The following is a 24,995-nucleotide window of genomic DNA, read 5'->3' as shown; positions in this document are numbered from 1 at the left end:
GTGGCAAAGCCCCTGGATTTCTGAGAATGCACAAGCATACGATCCTCTCTGAAGCGTATAAGCAAAATTACTTCAAAAGGAGTTGTTTTAGCATTATCTTGGACCTAGGGCGACGGGGACTGAACGGCACATGCAGCGCTGCGGTGACACCGATCTGTAACGGGAAATGCTTTCGCATTTTATCGAGTCTAATTCTCAAATCAACAGCCGCCCCCAACAGCGGCAGGAGGCGGGGGGCCGGAGCCGAGGCCGAGCCATGAGGCTACCGAGGCCCCGGCCGGAGCCGGGCGCCGGTAAGGGTGCGGCGGCCCTGCCCCATCGGCCCGGGGCCACGCTCTGCCCATTGGCTGCGGCGGGGGGAGTGGCGGCGGCGGGCCTGGGGCGGCCGGCTGGGCTCGGCTGTGCCGCCATGCTGCTGGGGCCTCAGCGGCTCCTCCGCCCGTGGCGGCTGCTGCGCCGCGCGCCCGCCGCCCCGCCCGCCCGCGCCTACCGCGGCGAGGCGGTGGCGGCGGTGGGCTCGCGCCCCGACACGGGCTCCGCGCTCTACCAGGTAGGCCGGGCCGGGGGGGCCCGGCTCCCTCCGCCCCATGGGCCGCAGGCCGCAGACGGGAGGCTCCGGCGGGCGGGGGCCGCCTCCCCGTGCGGGGGGAGGTGCGGAGCCTCGGGGACCGGAGTGGGGCCGGGCTGGGAGGGAGCCGCGGCGCGGCCGCTGGCGGCCCTCCCGGTCCCGCGGCTCGTCCGCCCTCCGCTTCCGAGTTATGACAAACCGGTTGTTGAGGGGAGGGCCCCCGCCGTGAGGCGCCGGGGGCCGGGCATGCTCTGCCCGGCACCGTCGGCGGCAGAATAAAAAAATGAAACGGGGGGACGTGGGCTCTGAGCGAGAGTACAGCTGGCGTGACAGCGGGCTCCGTGCAGCCGTGCGTGGCAGACGTGGGCTGCTGTGGGTCGCGGCCCGCCGTCACCCTGCACGCAGGGCAGGCTTCCCTGCTGCTCCCCCGCCCCTCTTATCTGCGGGCTTATTGCCTTGTGTGTAAAGGCACCATCTGAAAAGAGCGTGGGTTTGTACCATCGTCTGCACCAGTATGGATTTTTTAATACTTTTTTTTTTTTTTTTTTAATTAGAACACCATCTCTTACTGCATTTTTTTTTTTTTTTGTATAAAAGTGCTGGTCGATACCGTAATAATGAAGTGGAGACAGGGAGTTTGTAGGCGGTTGAACGTGGTGTCTCGGTGATGTCAAAGTCGGAATTTTTCTTGTTTGCAAACTGATTTCTGAGTTGAAGGCGGGTGGAATAGATTTACAAAGTCATGGGCATGCTTCCAGAAAACACCATACCAGCAGAAAGAATCCTCTTTGGAGGAGGAGGGATAGGTGGAATTCCAGTTGTCTACGCAGAGAAAACAGTACTTTATCTGGTATAAATAATTTTGTTTATAATGGGGCATTATTAACGTCATCATATTCAAGATAAAAATGGTGTTTATGTTCAGCTGCAAAAAGCATAGTTTTGGGTACGGATCAAAACTGGTAGGAGGGCGTGCATTTGTTTTCAAATTTGTTCCAAATTTTAAAATATAAAACAGCAAGTGAAGCAACAATATCTATTCTTATTGAAACATTTTATTTGGTTCTGTGTTTGATTTTGCACAAACTGAATTTGGGGACAGAAGTTAGGTGACTGAAAGTTATGTGAAGTTTCAATATGTCTGTACGTATACACACATACAAAGCTTGTGTATATTAAATGTGTATGTGTGTATATCCATATTCTGCATATCGAAAAAGAGTACTGTTTTTAAAAGTGTGTTTACTCAGCTAAGCTGTCACTGGATTTACATTTCTGTCTGTGCACCTTTGGATCTTACAAGAAAAGTGAGGCTTGGTAATGTCTCTAGAACACATTTTTTGCTTTTTTTGGTAATGTTCATGTGTTTTGGCAGCAGTTTCCAATGGGATGTCCAGACAGGAAAAGTTTGCCTAGCTGTGCTAGACAGGCCCACTTGCTTGGATACGTCTGGTACGTCATTCAAGCAGTGAAATAGCTAATAGTGTTACTGTTTGATAGAAGTAATTTACAGAGCACTGTAAATGCATGCAGTGCTTTACAGACGCAAAGAGCTGAGGTCCCTGCTGTGAGGCACTTAACAATCTGAAATAAAAGTAATACAGAGAGTAACAGTGCAAACAAAGGAGTAATGATACGTGATGAAGGTCTTGCCTTCCTTAGCTAATGTTTGCCTTTCTGGCTGTACAGGCTGGCCTTCATAATGCAAACTGTCTTTCAAATCAGACAGGTAAAACTGTAATTTAAAAATGACTAAGCCTAAATTCTGGAAAATAAAGGAAAAACCATGTAAAGATTCCAAGGATTAGCTCTTGCAGCTGCTTTGCCTGTGAAGCAGTAATTCATTTGGCTCATGCAATAACTCTAGGATTAGTCAGTCTGCAGATCTTGCTTCTTGATTTTGCTTTAAAGTTCATAGAAGCCCTCATGTTAACAGCAGAATTTTATAGAACTTAGTGGTGCAAGGGCTAGTTTCCAGAAAGAGCTTGCGTCACTGTGTGGGCCTTTTTGTCATTAACTAGTGAAGAGCCCACAGATACGTGGTAGAACTAGCACATTTGGTTCTGAGGAGCCTTTTCTGTGTATAGTCAAAACCCGCAGTAAGATTTCAAGGCATCTTCACTTTGTGAAGTATAATGATGTTGTGTTCTGGTTAACGGCATGAAAGATAAGGATAGAAATTAAGTTAATTTAAGCAACTCAAATATTTGAGTATAATAATTTTTATACATGATCTAAAAAGTCCTTTCACAGTTTTTCATGTAGAGTAACTAAAGTATCTACAGTGAGTTGTTAATTCAGAATCTGATAAAAAAGCCTAGGGTTGTGATTGCTATGCCCTTTTAAATTTCCTCTGCCATTTTCAGCTGGTTTTTTTTTTCTTATATTAAAGGTAAGTTTTATGCTCAGTGCTGTGTGCAAAAGGTGAGTTTATTTGGAGAAAACAGGCTGACTGAACAAGGAGAAATGCAAAAAATACTTTCTATGTAATCCTGCAAAATGAGCCAGCAGATCAAGCTGGATACTTACACGTGCAATAAAACTGCAGATTTTTAAAATATAGGATTACAATGGCTGTTTTACAGATTTCTCACAGGGGAAAAAAAAAAGTAAACTTGTAAACAGAGTCTTCTGGAAAGGATTAAAAGCAGGTTTTGTTTTCTTCAGTGCTGCATGTGGTTGTATGGCTGTAACTTGTACGGGCAGTTACTGTCCCCAGTCTCTCCTAGGAGCGGCGGAGCCAACAAAAGACATGGCTTGTTTTGTTCTTGGGTTTTGGGATGCTGTGACAGTGGTAGAACTGCCAGTAGATCATTGCACTGTGATTTCACAGGTTAGGAGGAAGAAAAACCGTTGTAGAGGTGGATGTTTGAGCTGTGCTGTGGGAGAGGGCAAATTAAAGTATCAAGATAAGGAGACTGAAAGGGGAATAACATGGTGTACATACTGATACAGCCTTAAAAGGGAGGGAGGAGACGCAGAAATCTGGTGACCTCCCGTGTTCTCAGTAGTCAGGGGGCCTCAGTATGACACCACACATCAGAGAGATTTCATTAGCTGAGGTCGGTATCCTGAGATGCGTTAGGTGTTGGCTAGCGACTGGGTGGTACAAAATTTGTACAAGTGGAGGTTGTGAGCCATATCGCAGACGCCACTTTGTTAGAGCAGGGGAATCCATCCCAAGAGCCAACCGAGTTGGACTTGGTGTTTCAGCACATCACCCTGGTCTTGCTGGACAGCCTCTAAATGCTGACCTTCTGTATTAACTGTGTATGCAAGTTGATAAAATTGCTAAGACCTGTTTTCACCCGATACAGTTTTACTGTTCAGTAGACTACTTTTGATTTATTTGTAGCAATTGCAAAGGGGGAGAAGTGTGTTCTTTTGAAAGTCTTTCTGTGCGGCTAAAACAGTTTGAATGTGAGGTGCCTGTGTACGTGTTTTTATTTTCTTCCTGCTTTGCATCTTGGTGCCTTTCAGTGACTAAGACAGAGCTGAACAAACTTTAACTGCAACAGTTGTTGCCTCTAGGAGAAACCTTAATTCTGAGCGTTCAAGTCCAAATGTAGAGTCACCAGTCTGTTTTTTAATGTCAAAGTAGACTCTATTGTCTTCTAAATGAGCATTAGACAAGACAGTATGGTTTTTATGCAGCAGTTACTATATTTCTTTGTTGCAGTTGCACTTTTCAAAGAGGTACAATAGCTCTTAATATGTCTGAAAAAAAAATTAAGCTTGACAAATACCTTTTAATTCCTAGGAAATGGTAAAAAAAAAAACCTACGGTAATGAGCACAAAGAGTTTTGGATAATTCTGGTAGAAATGGTGAGCTCGGTACTGGGTCAGTCATATTCAAAACTAAGAGGTTTGGTTTTTTTCTAAGAAGGATATTGGCAAGAAGACCAGACTTTTTTCTTTTTTAAAAGCTTTGTTTTATCTTTACATTCTACCTAAACAACAGGAGTGTTAAAAGTGTTCACCAAACATGTGTTGGGTCTAGGTCATTCATCTTTTGGTAGAAGAGATATAGTAGCTCTTAAGTTGAATTCTCATAATGTTTTTTACAAAATTAGATTAAAAAAGCAAAGAAACCTGTAACAAAAAATTAACAAAACCTGAAAAATAGCACTTAAACTCTGTAATGACTAATTCTATTTTTGTTTATTAAATTTGGAACTAATCCTTTAGAATTTAAATCCACTCATGTTTATTAAATGCCTTGGAATGCTTGAGGAAAGCAAATACATAGGTAGGAATGTTATTACTTTAAAGACAATACAGAGCTAGTATTTAATAAGGTAAAATTAAATTTAGAAGATAGATAAGTCTTGTACTTTCTGTGTTTATTTCTTGAAAAATAATACTGTCACGCTTGGTTAAACTGAAAATGCTGGTTTGTTCCCCACTTAGGAAAACTATGAACGAATGAAAGCACTGGTAACTGAACTCCAAGAGCAAGCAGAAAAAATCAGATTAGGTAAGGATGATAGTCTAGATTTTAGAACATTTGATTAATTTGTTCCAAAAACCGGGTTTATTATTGCTTATTTTTATTATTTTGATTTTTTTTCCCCCATGGCTGTATGTTCATCAGTCAGGTCATTCAGACACAACGTATTTGCTGGATTGTCGTAGTCATACGACAATGAGCTTAAGCTTAGCTAAAATTTCAGGCCAGCTAAGAAAAAATGTCCATGCCATTAGCACTTCTTTGTTTACCACAGTATCTAGTGTATTAACACATTTTTTTGTTTGCCAGTTGAATATCAGAGCAATATGCTAATGCGTGCAAATCCATAAATTACTGGAAGCAGACGTAAATGAACACAAGGCTGATTTAGTGAAACAGAATAATTATTTCATTGCCAGGGAGGCAAAAAGTAACCAAGTAGATAGTGAAAACTGGATTTTTAGAGTTGGTTAGTTTTTAATCAGTTAAGATCTTCATGATCAATGAAATGTATGTTTCTAATCACAGTATTTTTTAAATAGATAAGATTATTAATAAAAGACTTTTGCTGATATACTTTCCACTTCACTTGCTTCCTTGCTTCATCTGCTGCTGCCTGCTTTTATAACAAATTCATTTGGCAAATGTGCTTCTGTTTGGGTTGCGTGTTAGTCTCTTTATGTGCAAAGAGGATTTTGAAAGACCCTAACTGTAGTTGTGCTGGCAAACAAAAGCAAGTCTGTAATAGTTTAAAAGATTGAAATCCATGTTTCATCTTCTTGACTTGTAAGACTACCTGAATTAATTACAGTTGACTGTAATTAATGAGGACGATAAAATTAAAATGGTTTGTAAATGCTGAACCGTGCTGCCAGAGGTTGAGCATGCAGCTTTAATTCTCCCCTTCCTGTGTCCATCCTGATACTGTTTGTCTCTTCATATACTGTTTCTTAGATAATGCAGTTTCTTTTACATCTTGGAACGGAGTGAGGTTAAGATTTTGTGCTTAGTGTTTTTTCTTGCTTGCTGCGAAACAAAGCTGCAGGATTTCCTGGGGAGATGCTGGAACCCATAGACTACCTCTGTCTTTTATGGGTGTAGAGACTGTTCAGCAATTCCCTCTGTGGCTCATGAACTAATGATCATGGCCTTCTTCACTGCTGCATGTTTTCCTGTTCTTGCCTGTTAAATGGTAACAGGACAAGAACATGGCCCTCATCTTTTCTCCATCTCAGGGACTTCTACCAGGATGTTAATACACCGTTTTGAGTGGTGTTGATTGAGGTTGGTTTGCCTATCATTTAAGAATGAGAAGAATTAGGTACTTATGTTGCATACTTCTGAAGGGTAAGCGCAACACCTTTTTATTTGTAGGAGCTGTCTTTCAGAGAATGAGCTCTTGCTTGAGGACCTTGTAGTGAGTGCTTCGTTCTTTATCTGTTACTTCAATGGGTAGGGCACAGCTGGGGATTACTCAGTAGAATGGGAATATCCCATTCTACTGAGTAATCCTCAGCTGTGCAACAGGAAGATGGTCCCTGCCCCAAAGAATTTACAGACTGTAATAAATTAAAACCAATGGATTTCTGATGACAAGTGCAAGAAGCAACTGAGATACTTTTAGTCTCCATGACTGGCAGCAATCATAGCACATCAGCAGTCACAGTGAAGTTTTTACAGAATTACTGTAAAGGGGAAACTGAAGGGATTTCAAATTAAATGCCTCCAAGGTTGTTTCATTGACGCTGCTTCTCACAGTCTGCAGAGAGGAGGCTAGCATAGGGTACAGCAAACACCTTGATCCTAGAAGAGAAGATTTCAATAGAATGGCTGCAGGGCCCAGAGGGCAAGCATTTACAGTTAGTGTGTGAAGAGGGAAAGTGCACAGAAAAATCACAGGGTGGAAAATTATTTTTGCAGCATCACTCTGGGTGTAAATGAGAAAGGCAAGATGGAGGTTGAATAAAATGTAATTATCATAATGTGGAATGTTGAGAACTTGCATGAGAGTATTAGCTCTGTGGGTGGATGTTAGAGATTGTATCTTAATAAACTTGAACAGAAAGAATTTATAAGATTTAGACGTAAGCTGGATATACACACCTAATGAACAGCCTGACTCAGAAATAAATTGTGAGCTTTCTGGCGTGCCTAACAGGTAGGAAATAATGTTCATAGTGATCAAGTAAGGAGGTAAGAAAAGAGCTTGAAAGGTAAGCTCAAAAGCTTTGATTCAGTTGATGCTCAGCTGACAAAGTAATCTTGAAATCTCAGGAAAAATGTTAGGAAAATAGCACCTTCTTTATTTTGGACATGGGAGACAATTTTAGAGTGATGAGGTGGATCAGTGATCTGTCTACATAGACCATGTTTGTATAAGCTGTTGTTATAAAGAGGCTGAGGTGTGTCAACAAATCTTAAGTATTGAATGACACAAAGCTCTAGAGAGCAAAAGGTATGATTTAGGATGACCTCAAGTAAAGGGTTGAAATGAAGCAAAGATAAACTCCATGTTAAATGCTATGTGTCTGAGCTCTGCTTACAGTTCTGGGCTGATATAAGGAAATTAATCCAGATTGTATTGGTTCTTTCAAGATTGGATTCAGCATAGCTATTTTGAAACAATTTTGGGGAACGGTACTTTTTGTAGTTCTTACTGCTTATTTGTGTTTTCATCCCTTCGGTTTTATTGCCAAGCAATGGGGGGAAGTTTCGGAGAACTGTGTTTATTCAGTCTCCACCTCAAGACTAACTGTGAAAAATTAGAGGGGAAATGGGGTAGATTCTGAGAAGCAAGGATTTTTATCAATACCTTACATCTGTTTGAAGTTTAAACCTTTATTTATCCAATTCATTATTACGGCCCATACTTCAAAAACTGGGAATTCATCAGTGCTTCCATTCTAAGTTTTAATATAAGTGGTGATTTGTCTATCTGTGTCCATAGTAAATCTAACAATTTACTATTGTGTCACAGGAGGTGGAGAAAAAGCTCGTAAGCTTCACATATCAAGAGGAAAACTGTTACCCAGAGAGAGAATTGACAAGCTTATTGATCCTGGGTAGGTACTTTCTGTTTTTTGAAAACACTTCAGGTTCTCTTTTGCTGGTAAGTATTGTAACGGGCTTGTTTTCTCTTTAGTTTCCATAAACACTGGCAAATAACACAGTTGAAATTTTACAGAAGTGTTCTTTGAAATGCTCTTCTCTTTTTTTTAAAAAAAAGAAACAAACTCATTTTTAAGAATTTAACCTTTTAAGTGAGGTTCAATAGCAAATATGTCTGATTTCCTTTACAAAATCGTATCTGTCATTATTCAGGTCTCCATTCTTGGAGTTCTCCCAGTTTGCAGGTTACCAGTTGTATGGTAATGAAGAGGTACCGGCAGGAGGCATTATCACAGGCATTGGACGAGTATCTGGGTGAGAGATAATAGTGACCTACTTTACTGATGATATGAGAAGGAAGAAGGTGTAATTTTGCTTAGTTTCCAGTATTAAGCTGTTAGCGTTTTTAGTGTTTTATTTCTGACACAAAAAAATCAACAAAGTTGGTATCTTAATTTGGTCAGTCTTAGTTAAAATGAAGTGATTTTTTTGTTTTTTAGTTAATGTATACCATATTAAAGCAGAGCACACATAGAGTTTTTGGTGTTCAATGAAGGAAAGAGATCAGTGCATCAGTAAGGCAATTTTCAAAAAATAGAGCACTATTCTAGGCTAATGATTATTTTATCCACTAAAAGTACCTTCAAGACTATTTTTAAAATTAAATATGATGCTGTACAGCATTATTTTACGGAGTCACGGGACTGTGAAATGGGACATCATAGTGCTGAGGCTGTGGTTACAATGCACATTTGAGGGAATGCAGCCGAGGGGGGCTCTTTCCGAGCATCTGGGCTTCGAGGGTCCTGAGCATGTTGCAGTTCTCAACCAACAAACATTCGTTAGAAATATTTTTCTCTCTTATAAACTTGTTTTATTTTTAGGGTGGAATGCTTGATTGTTGCTAATGATGCAACTGTCAAAGGTGGTACCTATTATCCCATCACTGTTAAGAAACATTTACGTGCTCAAGAAATTGCAATGCAGAACCATCTCCCTTGCCTGTATTTGGGTAAGCCCAATTGCAGAAACAGAAAATGTCCTCTGTTAAGATAAGACATTGCTTCTTTAAATAAGTATTCTTGAGACTGGTGTGTCACCAGACTTAACTAAACACATCTGTATTTTTAGATGCACATATTCAAATGTATTTTCATCAATACTGTGTTACTTTTACAGATTGGTGGCAAATCTTAGCCAGATGGTACCCATAGCTTCTCAGTACTAACTTCTGCACTGCTCTAGGGCTGGGTTCATAAGATACAGATGTAACTATGCCACTGTATCACTTCTTTCTTATTCCTTTCCCTTCTGTCATGCTTGAGAAATCCTTCCTGTAGTTTCATCAAGCCTTAATTCAAATAAAAATTTAAAAAAAAAAAAAAGTTACTTTGTCTTTTCTTGGAGCATGTGGCCCTATGAGAGAATGTATCTGCAATTAAGAGAGTCTTGGAGGCAAGGGGAGGGCTAAATTTTGTCTTAGTCTTAAAAAACAGAAGAAACTTAACTTTGCTGTTTGCAAAACAACTGTGTGATTTCTTAGTCTGAATTATCAGCAAATTCTGTCTTTTCAGACAACTCTTATTTTTTCATTGAGTTACCAGCAATAATATGTGATTTTACCATTTTGAGATCTTACGGAATGAGGAACTGTGGGACACAGATAGACCTTTGAAACAAAAGTTTTAGTTTTTTTATTCCACTTTTGAGAGTGGAATAAAACCACGTTGTAGTCCCTGTATATATACTGGTTATCACTCAAACCTGGTGAATTAGTTTCTGTACCTGAGCTTATTTCAGTTCATTTCGATTGTGCGATCAAGAGGGATTGCTTTGCAGTCAGTCAGCACTTGGCTGACCATGTCATTTTCATGCCATTTGAGCTGCCTTCTCCCTCAGTGGTAGCCACGTAGGTGTTAATTCTCTGATGTGGACACTTGCTGCCATTTGTCATTGAGTCAGTCACTGGTATGGGCGTTTTCTTTTGTGTTCAGGGATGGTCTGTTTCACCAGGTTGGAGTTTGTCTAGTTGTTGTAGCTGATGCTGGTTGGGGAGAGCAGTTCTGCAAGGGCAAGAGAACAGTCAAACCCCTGCTTCATGGTAAAGCTGAATGTAGGTCATTACTGGCTGCAGTTGTGCAACTTGAGAATGTGCACATGGACTGTTGTTCATAAGTAGAAATTAATTACCAGCAGCCAGAGTGCTCAGAGGTGATTGGCTTCCCTGTGCATTTCCTTCTAGTGTTCTGACCCTTGGAGTCTTACGACATTATTTGGGAGTGGAGATGTAGCTGCAGTTAGAGATCTGTAAGCTGGAGGGCACATCATGAGGCAAGGACACGTAATAAGTGAAGGTTCCTAAAGGCAGTGTAAGGTCTTTGGTGTGTCTATATAGTCAGGGTATGAAAGTACACATGGTATACCTTTGAACTCAGTGCTGCTTAGTCTTTCCCTTTTCTGGAACTTGTGACAGGATTGCAATGGAATAATTGAGTTAAAAATGTAGACTGAAAGTGTTCTTAGATTAAATGTTTTGCAGCAAGATAAGTTTAGAAGTTTGTCTAGGAAGGTATGATTGCATTTCTAAGCACATCTGAATTTATTTTCCATTAGAGGGGTTGGGATGGATGTTATTTGGGAGGAGGGGATGTTATTTTTCTTTCTTTTTTTTTTTCCAAGAGGAATATCCTAATATACCTAGATTCACGGAAATACATAAAGTGTTAGCGATAGAAATTGCCGTATATTTTGAGTAATGTGCAGATACTTTACCAAAAACTTAAGTATATAATACTGTTCAAAGACCTATTAATATATTTTCATTCACTCTAGTTGATTCAGGAGGAGCAAATTTACCTCGGCAAGCAGAAGTATTTCCAGATCGAGATCATTTTGGCCGTATTTTCTATAATCAGGCAGTCATGTCCTCACAAGGAATTCCACAGGTAATTTGCTTTTAGTTAAGAATGAAACATGCTAATTAGTTGCTATGCTTGCTGCCTTTATCTGGTTTCAAGACTTGTATTCATGCTTGGTTTTGACAGCACTGTGTTTTGCTGACCTGATGGCCCAGTCTGGGAATTGGAGGCACTATAAACACAATAACTGTCCACAAAAAGTCATTATAGTTTTAAAGAAGCTGTCTTCTGTCTTGGCCTTAGTGTTAATGACATGACCTACCTGCTGCTATCTTGGAGTAGGAGGAAAAGGGACTTGACAACATGGTATGTAGGGCCATGTGAGAAAGCACTAGGAGGTCTCTTGGAACCGTTGGTTATTGTGTATCAACACTGTAAAGCTGAGGACCCCTTGGATGATGGCTAGTAAATGAGACATACTTTGTACTAACAGAGGTGTGCTTATATTTATATATCCATTTAATACACTGATGTGCTGTATGATAAAACTACCCTAACAACAAGGTTATTTTGTCATGTATTAATGATGCATAGCATTACTCTTAGTCAGAGTTCCTGGATTTAGAAGTGGTTTCGTGTCATGGGTATTTCAGGAGTGCGTTGGAGTAATTTTTTTTTTTTATGCAGGTGGCATGCTAGGGGAGGTGCATTATTACTCATGAAGAATGCAAAACTGTTTGAGGATGTGAGTGCTGATGGCAGCCTTGGCTGCAGTGAAAGAGGAGGGCAGAGTGTAAGGTCCAGATGGAAGTGAAGGAAGGCAGGTAGCAGGATAAAGACCCTGGACTTCAGGAGAGTAGTCTTGGGCTTGTTAAAGGAATTGTCAGCAGGGACCTGTGAGAGGGTGTCAGGAAGGGCAGAGTCATCCATGATCTTTGGAGATCACTTCCTCCAAATAAAGGGACATTCCAGGAAAGCAAATCACCAGGTCATTCCTACAGAGTTGCTGTCTAGTCAGTCAACTCCCAGCTCCTTCGTATGGTTGTGTAGCCCTCTCATATATATGCCTCTTACTCCCCTTTGCAGGCCAAAGAATTCAAGCTTACGTAGCTGTTCTTCCTACAGAAAGTGTTCCGTACTTTTCCCAGGTCTCATTATATCTTTTTTGAGGTGAAGGAGCTAAACTGCAGCACTCAATATGTCACCTAATGATGGATATATATAAAAAACATAGCAAAATTATATGCAGTATTATATTCCTTAGGCAGTAGTTTGTAACACCTTTGATTTTTTCAACTGCTGAGCAGTGAGCTGGTATTCTCAGTGAATTAGCTTAATTTCAAGAGCCTAGGTGTAGTTTTCAGTTCAGTGCCTATCACTTTGTATAGGCTGGATGAAAGAAGGTGAAAGAAATTTTCAGGATATTCCACCTGAGAGGAAAAATTGTTTTCGAACAATTGGAAATAGATGTTGGAACCTCAAGCAGAGTAAATGTTTCGCTAACTTGCTGTTTCATCTGAGTACTGGTCATGAAAGTATTTCACTACTGTGTTGGTTTGACACACTTACTCATCATTAATGTAAAGTGGAAATAGGACTTTATTTTCTTCATTCTTACCAACGTCTGTAATTGAGAGGCATGGTTGGGCTGGAACCATTTTTATTTATTCTTTGTGAGAAGCTGTGCTTGTTTGAATCTTCCAGTTCAAAAGCAGGAAGTAGAAGCTAATACTTCAGTGTGAAGCAGATGCACTGGTCAAGGATACAGTATTCTGTATGACTCCTCCTTACGTGGCAGACATTGGTTTTGCATTATTTCTGAGGAAACTGCGTTTGTTATTTTGACACCTTTTTCGCACATTTTGGAAGCAAGTCAGACTTCAGATCTTCAGCCATCTTTTCCTCTACCAAAGAATCCTGAAATCCATTGCCTCTAGAGAAACCCAAGGACGAGGATTCCAAGAATACACTAAATCTCTTTAGAAAGTCTGACATAATTTAACTTCTGCAGTTCCTTCCTTTCCAACAATAAAAATGGAACAATTGTAATGATTAGCTAGGTCTCCAGATGAAAAGTACTCTTTATTTAGAACAAAAATATTTAGGATAAAGACACTTTACAACCTGGCCATCCTGCAGAGTCACTGTTAGGTGTAGGTTGTACTTTAGGTTTATACATGTGAATAAAATTGGTCCCAGCATTTCTGTGGAACAGCAGGTATCAAAGGAGACAGTCACAGAGCTGTTCTGCTGAATTACCTTTTTAGGAGAAGGTTTGGTAAACCTCATTTTTGCTAGAGACTCCAATCATTGTCTGGTATGGGAGTATTAATTTTTAGATGTTATATCAAAGATGAATGTGTAGACCCAGTTTGCAAGGCTGAAGTTACTGACGTTACGCAGGACCTTTCTAGAAATGCCAGGCCCTAAAGTCGTGCTGGTGTTTTCCTCAATATCTTGAAACAACTTTAATAGATTTGTGAAGTTTCTTATAAAGTTGAATTTGTTTTTATCTCAGTTACTATACAGTGTTACATTTAAAGTGGCATTTTACTCCTGTACGATAAAAACTTAAGTGTAGGAAAGATTTGTCTTTTAATAAAACACATTTCTGTTTGGTATGACACTAATGAAAGTTTAACTTTCTTAAAATATTTATAGAAGACTGTGAAAAATCTTTTACTGAAGTTCTTCCTTCACGTAAAGGCTGTAATACTGGTGTATTTTGTTCAGGAGATGTTTCTGTCCTTTTTTTTAATTCAAAAAGTCACTATTAACATTTGTCAATCTCATATTGATTCTGTGCTAACAGACTGGTAGCTAGAATAATTTTCTCTGTCTGCGAGTTTTCGTTAGGAAATGGTGTTAGGAAATTATGCTCCCTCTGATTTCCATTCTGGTTAATTCTTCTAACATGGGAGTCTGCACGTTGTTTGTTTTCTACCTTCTGTTCTTTGTAGTGGCCTGCCTGAAAGTCTGTTTCATCAGTTCATCAGCCCTTCTCAATTTTGCCCTTAAAGTGTTTACTTTTTCTTTTTGTGTTTTCCCAGTTGCCTACGGTGCTTTTAATTTCCCGCTCTACTTTTAGCTGTGACTAATTTATTATACTCCTACTGCAGCTTTAAATTGCATTGATGTCTGTATAGCTGTGAATCAGAAAGCTGTGATTAGCTTCTCATTAGCCGCTTCCTAAGCTCCCTCGCATTAATATGCTGCATGGATATAATGGGGAGCAAATCAGTGGGTATGAAATACTGTATGTGCATTCAGAACTGTTGATTTTCATTGTGCTTTTAAGTAATGTCCTATGGAGTAATTCAAAGAATGAAATCAGGAAATAGCACATTAGTTGGGAATTTAGGTTGTGCTATTTGACAAGTAGGTTTTGGTTTTTCCAGTATGTACATATTTCAATTTATGTATTGGAAAAAGTAACATCTGAGTTCGAGTTTAAATGCAGACACGTTTTTCAGCATGAGCACAGTAAAGTTAAGAGTAGGAAAAAACAACAAATCCTGGGGAAGAAATCGAATGAACTTTTTCCCCAGGTTTCTCCCATTTCTAGAGGCTTATTTTACCTCTGTATTTACCTGGAGATATTTGTTAAATGCACAACAGAAGCATTGCAGATTAATCCAGTGACTCTGAATGTAGTTTAAGATACTGAAAACCATTTGTTGAAAAAGTTGTTTGATTTGATGCTGGCAGGTTGACTTAGTTCATCTGCTCCTTTGTATACAGGTATTGTGATCTGGAAGTTTTATTTCTGTATGCTGTTTTCTTCTAAAAGCAAACATGAAATTGTCATTTAACACACAATGCTACTTGATGTCACTTTAGAAATATTTCCAAACAAAGTTAACACAAAATAACATTATTGGGTAGTGGGGGTGGATTTTTGTGGTTGTGAAAGAAAGCATTAGATTAGACAATTACTTTCTTATTGTCTGCCTTTTCCATATTAGTATTCCATTTCTTCTGCTTTACAAACTGTTTTCAAAGGGTCTTTGGAGGAGCTCCCCTGAGAGAGAAGTTCAGTGTGAAACTTCATTTTCATTATCGTAACACTGCTACAGTATTCATAATGTGTGGGGTCAAGCCCGTTTTGTGTCACCAAAATACTAGTGGTAGAAAATGTTCATTGGGTGGATGTTCATCTCAAAATTAGGCATAAGGATGAAGCCGAGATTATTCATGATAAAGCCTGTTAACTGCATACTCAACGTGCCTTGAAGTAACAGAGTTAATTAGTTGATCCGTTGAAGAACTGAAGTTATATACTAGTAGATGCGAGGAATTTTCTTCAAAGGATGTTAACATTGGTAAAATTATGCCAATAAGCAACAACTAAAGCTCTGACTTAAGCATGAACACCAGCAGGAACCCCTAGGTTTCAGCTTTTTACCATTCATTGGTAAGAACAAATTTCATGGTAGAACGTGATACGTCTTCAAATGTTTCACGTACGTAGCTCATGGTACTTCATATATGAGTTTTCCTGCAGGGCATCCTGAAGATGATGTCTTAAGAGACTGAAAACTAGAGAGATTCTCTATTTTTTGGAAGAAAAGCTAAAACATAAATAAAAAAGTTGTCCCTGTTAGTCGAAAGTAATCCTGCAGTGCTGTCCCAGAAGTTATTTTAAAATCAGTGCAGTCTTTAATAGTAGTGTGTGCATTTGCTGTTTTTAAGGGTTGGACAATTGATTAACTTATCGTTTTTGTTTTCCCAATAGATAGCAGTAGTAATGGGATCCTGTACTGCAGGAGGAGCATACGTACCTGCGATGGCTGATGAAAGTATTATTGTTGGCAAACAGGGAACGATATTCTTGGGAGGGCCACCACTGGTAAGTACATAGAAGTTTCTAGCAACGTAGCCCCCCAGAAATTTGTGCTGCTGACAGGTGTATAGCTTAAATTGTTGAGACCTTTCTTGGTGAGATATTTCTAGATATTCTGTAGATTAATTTGCATTTTAAAGTATATCTGAATGTTTATATCCTAAATTAAATATTTTCTGTTTGTTAGAGGTGTATATATAAATCAGATTTTGTTAAGGTGTTTTTATAGTACTGCTTTTAGATTGCCATGCGTATTTTAAATGATGAAAATGCTTTCTATATTCAGTTATATAGTCTCTAGGTTAGACTTGAAATAAAAAAAAAAAGAAACATGTATATTATAACTCAGAGTCAAGATCAGAGAACTTCAGAAGCAGGACTGATCTGCTATATTTTATGTCAGTTTACAGACGAGGGAGATGCACTTGTGATGGAGTTTGTCATTTCCATACTTTCTTAGTAAGGAAATTGTTTCTAAGGAAACTGACCTGAAGAACTGTGAATTAAAACTTACTTTATTGTAAAGCTCATAGGGGAATTTGTGACTGTGCAAAATACCGCAGCATAAGACAGCTTTAAAATTATAGTAGCTTGGCTCCAACAGCAAAGAGAGTGCTTGAGTGGGTTTTATTTTTTTAAAAACAGCTACTACTGAACCTACTGTATGTAGGTTCTAGCTACTAGAACCACTGTATGTTCTAACATAAGCTGAGTTTTATACTGATAAAAATAATAAAGTTTAATAAAAAGTTTATTTTACTTAACACAAGCTTTATGACAAGAAAGGGATTTCCAGTAGCAGATGTTATGTTAGTGTTGGCACTAACAGGTAGGGCAGCACCCAGCACAACTATTCAAGTGTCAGTGAAGTCTGATTGAATAAACTTGCTTTTTTTTGAAATAATTAAATATTTGTCTCATTGAACAAACTTGTCTGAGGCAGCTCATGGGTTGTGCTTTGGTTATAATATTTTGGGAACTTTCAGGCATGTGTCCTGTGACAAACCCAAGTGCAAATCAGATGTCTTTCAAAAATCCTTCCAACTTGGGCAAGTCTGAATGGAGGAACCACTTTGTAACAGCATTGTTAATGAAGGTACTGCTCCTCTCAATTCCTCTAGTAACAGGAAGAGTCATCTGCTGGAAGTCATATCTTTCTACCACTCAAGATACTGGAAAAATGTGGCAGGTCCCATAAACTATGGGAAGAAAACCACTGACAGATTTTTTTTTTTTTTGTTGAACAGTTGCTAAGGCATGATTGTGTTAATTTCCTTAAAAGTCCAGAGAACTTACCTGTGATGCCATTTAACATTTACTTCTATAGCACTGCTCTCATTTCAACAGTATGTTTTTGCATTTCATTATTTTCCTTTACTTCAGGTGTTTTTTCCCCAGCTGTGTCATCTTGGTGCTAAAAGTGGATTCAACACTTCAGACCCCTTTTTTTTCTTCCAAAGTTCAATATATTAAATTCTTGTGCAGCTTAAAAAAAAAAAAAAGTCTTATAATTTATGCAGACATACTTTTCTGTGGTAAATGCTAATTACTGTTCCAGAATATCATAAATAAATTCAGAACATAACTAGCATATCGCAAGCATCAGGGACACATACACTTCTATAAGCAGAAGGATGCTTTGTTGTCTCCCATAATAAAATACTGCATTTAGCTTGAAGCATTTTATTATTTCAGACAAGGCTTTCCAAGTTAACAAGAACAACAAATTAATCAGCAAAAGCAAATGAAGTCATTAACAGCAACTATGTCATTCAGCACTAATTTATTTACTGCTCATTAGAATGTAGAATTCTAGAATTTCTTTATCTATTGGAATTTCTTTCGCAATAATTGTTTCAAGTCTTACCTAGGTCTCTATTCCTTTTTGCCTTGTGTTAGTGTCTCTTAGCTTGTGGTTTATAGGTAAACAAAGACAAATCCTCCCTCAAAATGAATCAATTTTCTAGTAATTTATCACTGTAATTTAGATATTAGCAGTTTCTTGATGAAAAGTGGCATAAATATTAATGAAGATGTTAGCTGAGAATAATATTAACTGAGTGAGTAACATTGGCTGATTCATGTGTCTTTTCATTGAGATAAGGAAATTAGCATGATGAAAGACACGAACTTTTACATCAGACTGTTATTGGCTTGGTTATTGTGTTACAAATAATTGCCCTGGTTGCAGGAACACCTGAGCTAAGTACAAACCCTTTCTAGGTCCAGCACAGTTCATTAGCTTAGAGCCAGTGGCATGTAAAGTGGCAGTACTGCCTCTGGGGCTTGCTGAGGTTCAGAGTAATTTGTTGCAGAAGCTCAGCTGGTAAATCTGAAAGACCTGAGCAAACTCAGCTCTTCTAACATGACGTTTCCATTGGCAAGAGTGCTGGGGAGTGAAGTGATTCTACTTGGAGCTATGTTAGAGCTGGAAAGGTTCATCAGACCCTGGGAGACCCATTGGATGCACTGAATAATGTGTCCTGGAGAGCTTACTCAAAGCAGGTTTCTTTCAAGCTCCAGCATGAAGCAGGTACGAAATAGGAGCTGATGCCCAGTACTACCCAGGAAGCTGGCTAGGGAGCTGAAAAAAAAAAGGAACCAGACTCTCTTGTTCTAAAAGGATGGTAATCGTTTAACATCGCAAGGGAATTTAGGCCATACACATGTATTGCTGACATGTAGCACAAGAGACTTTCGCCAGGACAGGCAGCTGAAGAACGGTGGCTTGAGTCAGGTCTCAAAGGGAAGACTTGGCTAGGCAAGTCAGTGACTGCAAAGGATGTTGTGAAGTTTAGAAAGGACGAAAAATTTTCACCACTTCCAGAGGAAGACTTCACAACTATCCTCCAATTTAATTTGTTCCTTAGCAACCTGCAGATGTAATGATCCTTATCTTTGTCTGTATAGATCAAAATTTAATATCGCTACCTGTCAGCTTTTCTCTTTGGTAGAGCTTTTCATATTCCTGCTGAAAATATTTCACTAGCTTTTCTCTAAGCCTCAAAATTACTTTAGACTCCCATAGAAACTTCCATTCCATGTTGTAGCAGATATTGTAGCCATTACTGTGTATGCTTTGTTTCCCAGAATGTCTTTCCTATATGAAGAAAATTGGATTGGATTTTATTGCTAACCTGCCTAAAACAAAACATCCTAAGGAAGCAAAAGAAAATTTCTGATGTTAGTTATAGTTAAATCTTGGGATGTGTATGCAAAAAAAAAAGTTTGCAAGTACAGTCCAAAGTCTAAAGTGCAGGTTTCTTTGGCCTTCTTTCTAGAAAGGTGAGGAGTAATGACTTCATGAACAGATAGATCTCAATAGTAAGAAGAGAATTGTCACAGTAGTAGTAATATGTAGGGCCAGTCTTCCACACTCCCCAAGCTGAGGAATCTATATGTTCACCTTTGGCAATACCGCTTGGTAACTCAGGATGCTACATTAACCTGCAGGTTTCTCCATCCCATTCCAGAAACTTCTGGTTTTTCCTTCCCCATGGAAAATTTGGTACTTTCTGTGCTCAGTGGTGAGGGAAAGTCTGGTAAAAAAGGATAAGTTTGTAAAGTTTGTGTGTATCTATGTGCTGGGGACTCTTCTAAACAGCTGTTTCCAAAAACACTGTGGTCAAGAAGGTGACTGTGAGTAGTCAGCATGAATTTACAATGGGGAAGTCAGGCCTGATCAGACTGATAGCCCTCTATGCAGAGACAACACTGCCTTCTGTAACATCCTCAACAAACTGATGAAGTATGGTCTCAAGCTGGAGGTCAGTCACTAGTGGTGTACCCCAGAGGTCAGTGCTGGGACCAGTACTGCTTAAGATCTTCGTAGATGACCTGGACAGTGGTCCAGAGTTCACCATCAGCCACTTTGCAGCAAAGACTACATATTAATGCTAGAATAAGGATACAAAGTCAGACCAATTAAGTAATTTTGACAAGACTCTGTGTTGTCACATTCTAAATGCTCTTGGGGAGAGTAACTGAGGAAATACTATTAATGAAGAAGCATTTTGCAAATATCTCTTTTATTGCTGTAACTAAGCCAATACAAATATTAATGCAAGACAATTGTCACTCTAAAACTTATTTTGCTGTTCTTCTGGTAGGTTAAAGCAGCAACAGGTGAAGAGGTATCAGCAGAGGATCTTGGAGGGGCAGATCTTCACTGCAGGTTTAAAGAAATATTTTTCCAGAGTTACTTTCTTCCATCCTTTACACTTTAGTATTTTATTTTACTTTATTTTTTAATTTCTATTTAGATTTTTTTAAAAAAAACTATATTTAGATTTTGAAAATTAAGATTTTCTGTGTCCTTATCTGGTGCTTTTGAATCATTTTATTATTCGACTAGCATGGTTTCTTTATGTTACTCCAGATAGAATCTTGTTTCCTTCACTTCCTGCTTTAAAATATTTACATGTCTAATGTAATACAGCATCATGCATAATACAGAGGACTTGTATATACTGTTTAATACTGAGTGTTAATAGAGTAATCAGCATTGAGAAAGAAAATATATTTTGCAGATTGTGTCTTTCTTATTGTCAGCTAGAGCTTACTGCGAACAAGATTAAAATAGCTTGTGGTTTTTGTAAGAGAATAGTTATTACTGTAAAATAAGTTAAGTCTTACTGTACAGTAAATGCTTAATTTTTACTTCAATTTACTGAAGTGAATAATTATTTTAAGGGCAGTTCATAACATTTCTGTAAACATGTTTTCTTTGTAATTTCAAATTAATTTTAATTTCCATTTGAACAGTGTTGGGTATCCGTTACATTGTCATTTAGTTTTTTAACTTGCTAGAGTTGCTATTTCATGTCATATCTGGTAACTTCAATGTACTGTTTCAAATAAAAGTTCAGGCATGGGTTTTATTTTGCAAGTAATTTCATAACAAAACACGGAGAGCTGTGTTGTACAATCTGTATTTTTAAAATGAATATAAAACTTTTAAAGTCTTAAAAGTTTTTAAAACCTTAAATTTTCATGGTCAGATTTTTTTTTAAAGTATTCTTATTGCTGTTGTTATTTATATACAGAAAATCTGGTGTAACAGATCATTATGCTTTGGATGACAGTCATGCACTTCATCTGGCAAGGAAAGCTGTAAGAAGTTTAAATCTCAAAAAGAAAATAGACGTAAGTGTATATAATCTGAAAACTCTGCATTGTTTAAATTAGGAATGCTTTTCTGTGCCTGATTTATACAACACATTTTTTTTGTCTCTGACTTAGACACTTTGAAAATTAAAGTTATGGTTGTGGTCCTTAAAGATTTCTCTAATGTTTCAGTTCTGCACTTAGGTTTTTGCTGCTTTATTCCCAAAAAAGTCACTGGGATTGCATGCAAGAGTGAAGCAACTAGAACAGTGCTTCAGAATCTGGTCCATCCCATCTTTAAGATGGCCCTTTAAGATTAACCCAGTCTTACAAAGTGCTTCATTTAATTTTAAGCTGACATGATCACTCCTATGGACTTAAAATTAGATTCCTACTAAAGCATCTATTTTCCATTATTAGTAATGAAAGGTATAAAACTGATAGGATAGAATAAATCATGACATTGTGTTGAACTGATTTAAAAATTCCTTGTAGAAAACAGGATGAATAGCATATGGGGAAGGAATTGCCTTAACTTATTTTGGCAGAAGGGACTGAATTGAAGAGGATGAATTGAAGATTAAAGTTCAGCAGCTGAAGGAAGTCAAGATGTTTTATTCAGTTGTGTGGCAAAAATTTTCATTGTTTTGTTGCAATACTACCTGCCTAATAGAGCACAAGAGGAAAGTAAGCAAATGGGAGGACATGCTTAATTTTTTATAATAATGGAAGAAGTGGAGCACATATGGAGGCATGTGCAGTAGTAGAAACAAAGGTAACAGTAAGTGAGAAAGTGTTATCAACCTTCAGTTTAAAAAAACTTGATCTTTATGCACAATGAGGACAAGCCAGTAGAAGCATTTTGATGTGGTTCGTGAAGACAAGACTGTGCTCAAAGCAGTCATTTATTGTTTTTTGGGTTTTTTTAGTAAATTAAATTGTTTCTAGCAAATTAATTGGGTTTTGGGTTTTGAAGTCATAATGTGGACTAATAATTCCTTTGTTGTCTAAATTGTCTTGTCAAATTCCTACAGGTAACTATAGAACCATCAGAAGAGCCTTTATTTCCTGGTGATGAAATATATGGAATAGTTGGCGATCAGCTAAAAAGAAACTTTGATGTCAAAGAGGTATGAATATAAATGCATGATCCACATGCACATGCATGCATGCATTGAGTTTTCTTGAAGGACATCACTCTTTATATCATTGTAGTTTGTCTACAGAAATCTAATTTGGGGTATAGAGTGAATATTGAAATTTCATAAATTTTTTTAAGGTATTGTTTTGTATTCTTGTCCAGCAGATCCCTTGCAAGGGCAATGACATGTTGAAAATAAATGCTTTTTGGTTATAATCTCAAGAAGGATGAGCAAGGATGAGAGGTTTATAAAATTCTGAAAATGCCAGAAAATAGGGAATTTTGCATTGACGAAGCATTCTATAGACTTGCCAGGTGATGTGATATCTTTCTTTTTCTGTTGATCTTGTGAAAGTAAAGATCAAACACTTAAAAATTTATGCGGTATAAGCATCCCAAACAATTCTGTGCTCTCCGAATCACACATGGAGGCTGCTGTACTCTACTGCAGGTCTAGTGAAATTACTTCACTCGTTACCTTCATCCGAGACCACATTCTTTCTCCTATTTGCGTAGATCCCATATTCAGAGCCTTTTTCACTACCAACCAATTATTATTTATCTTTCTTTAAATACTTTGTCAGAAATTACTAGGATTTGCTTTACATCAAGGGAAAAAAAGATGAACATTTTTACCGAGTCTCACTGACACTACACTCTAGAAAGTTGTAATAGCTTGGATTTATGTTCTTTTAAAGTTGGAATAAATACCTTCTGGCAAACGTCTTGCTACCAATGGATCTATATTTGTATAGAATGTCTCCTTTGCATCTTAGAGAAACTTCAGAACAGATCTTCATTATTTTTGAGTGTCACAAACTTAGGCAAAGCTGAAAATAAAGTTATCTGTAAGAAAGTGACTCATGGCTGTATATGTTTTTCTCTTTGTAAATATGAGTCTATTGATTAATGTTTAATATAACCAGAGGTAGCAGCTTTTCTTTGAAATTTAACTAATCAGGAAAACTTTGTTCCTGTATAATTTAAACTGTTAAGTTAGAATATTCTTAATCTTGAAATTCCATTTTTTATAAACATGTAGATAATCACACTTTTAAAAGTAAATGGGCTTTGCCTGCTATCCAGACTGCTTATATGGTGGGCTGCCTAATGTTCTCTAAATAGAAAGCATTTATTTTAAGTTAGATGTTAGCATGTTTTTTTCTTTCTAAATGAATTAAAAACTGTGAAGGATTAAGAATTTCATTTAATTTTTTCTATTTTTTTCTTCAGGTCATTGCTAGAATTGTAGATGGAAGTAAATTTGATGAATTCAAAGCCTTGTATGGGGATACTTTAGTTACAGGTATGTAGAAATACAATTATTTTGTGTATGTTCCCACTGGTTTTGTAGTTGGATTTGTTCTGTTTGGTTCACCCATTTATATTTTTAATAACGTTTTTCTTAAAGAAGAGCCGTTTTTGTTACCAAGAGAAAGTCTTACCTTTATATGCTATATTGAAATAAATACATGTGAAAAGTTACTAATTCCTCTCTCTCCTTCAGGATTTGCAAGAATATTTGGGTATCCCGTAGGAATTATTGGAAACAATGGAGTTCTTTTCTCAGAGTCAGCAAAAAAGGTAAATGAATAATTGGTTTATCTTCTTTGCCATTGAGAAATAAAACTTCTGGTGGCAACTTGCTCTTGAAATGATGAACTTTTTAAAATAATGAAAGTGGACTAGTTCCACATTTTTCATGTAAGCATTAAATAGCTTAATAAGCTGTAAAAATAATGGGCCATATTCTAGAAACAGTGTTCTGTAGATTTTTTCTGATATGAAGTGCATAGGTCAACAGGAAAACATAGTTAGAAAAACAATATTTGAATTTATGTGGCTACAACACTGTTGAAGTAGTATATCCTGAAACTTACAGCTATTACAAGAAAAGTCCCTGTTCATTGTGTAAAATATCCAGTTAGTGAAGTCCTAACCTCTAAACTGTGAAGTACTACAATAAATCACATTATTTTTTTTGTAATAACTGGAAAATTTCAAACCTGGATTCCAGTACTCAATTCATTGGTTTACCAGAGATTTAATTTTCATACTTTGCTGCAGCAGCTCCTGGCTTAGACTAATGAGTGAAAACATGCAGTCTCATAAAATCTGTGAACTGAAATATCTGTTTTGTGAATTAAAGGGTATCTTTGATGGAATATTGTGATTGCATTACAGTTAACAGTGCTTTACACATTGGGCTTGAGGGGATTGGTGGTGACAAAGGGTTTCTGGGTATGGCAGAGTGGTTACTTACCTTGTTCTATGTTGTTCAGTTTAGTTCTTTATTTTTTCAATAAACTACCATCTGTGAATTTTTTGTAATAGCGATTATACGTGGTAGTTTTGTTCAAGCAGGCTCCTCAAACTAACGGGGAGGAAATCGGTACTGAAAATCTACAGGAAAAAGGAAGCCTTGATGAAAGATTTGGAGAAAGGAAGTAATTTTACTTCATTTATCGCTGTAATAAAATAATACACGAAATTGAGTTTCATTTACTGAAGGAATAGTTTGAACTTGGAGTATTGTACTAAGTGACATTGGTTTTGGCTAGCATTTGTTTTAATATAGTTATTTCCAACTTGAAAATAACTCAGTATTTCTAATACTTTCATCATTTATCTGATAATTCAGTGCTGCAACTTTTTTCCTACCGAAGAAAAAAATGTGAGGAACCTTTCTCTGCTGACATCTGTTGGCATATCAGTACTGTAAGAGGAGATGGTCAAGTTTAATTTGTTTCCCCTCTAGAAAGACCTTTGTCAAAGATGTTGCTTCTGTGAGCATCATAATATAACAATATTCCTTTTTTTCTTTCCAATTTTCGTAATGAGTTGTGACACATCTTCTTCCCATGATCATCACTATGCTTTTTGAGTGCTCACCTGAAAAAGATTATGCTTTATTATTTTT

At 37.8% G+C, this 24,995-nt stretch overlaps 1 protein-coding gene across 1 annotated transcript in view; it reads left to right on the top strand.

Annotated features, from left to right (window-relative positions):
- Nucleotides 1–395: 395 nt before the first annotated feature.
- Nucleotides 396–24,995, top strand: part of MCCC2 (methylcrotonyl-CoA carboxylase subunit 2) — a 36,067-nt gene continuing 11,467 nt past the window's right edge. Inside the window, exons 1-12 of the mRNA XM_086771211.1 lie at nt 396–550; nt 4,980–5,046; nt 7,997–8,081; nt 8,341–8,442; nt 9,012–9,139; nt 10,960–11,072; nt 15,721–15,834; nt 19,938–20,002; nt 20,874–20,973; nt 21,969–22,064; nt 23,309–23,381; nt 23,583–23,659. Coding sequence (XP_086627337.1) covers nt 410–550; nt 4,980–5,046; nt 7,997–8,081; nt 8,341–8,442; nt 9,012–9,139; nt 10,960–11,072; nt 15,721–15,834; nt 19,938–20,002; nt 20,874–20,973; nt 21,969–22,064; nt 23,309–23,381; nt 23,583–23,659 — 1,161 coding nt within the window. The 5' untranslated portion in view covers nt 396–409. The remainder of the gene's footprint in view (nt 551–4,979; nt 5,047–7,996; nt 8,082–8,340; nt 8,443–9,011; nt 9,140–10,959; nt 11,073–15,720; nt 15,835–19,937; nt 20,003–20,873; nt 20,974–21,968; nt 22,065–23,308; nt 23,382–23,582; nt 23,660–24,995) is intronic.

This window comes from Chlamydotis macqueenii, chromosome Z, assembly GCF_036417535.1.
Source record: "Chlamydotis macqueenii isolate bChlMac1 chromosome Z, bChlMac1.mat, whole genome shotgun sequence".
Classification (NCBI taxonomy): domain Eukaryota; kingdom Metazoa; phylum Chordata; class Aves; order Otidiformes; family Otididae; genus Chlamydotis; species Chlamydotis macqueenii.
Note: the sequence above shows the minus strand (reverse complement) of the source record. Positions and strands in the feature narration are given on the sequence as shown.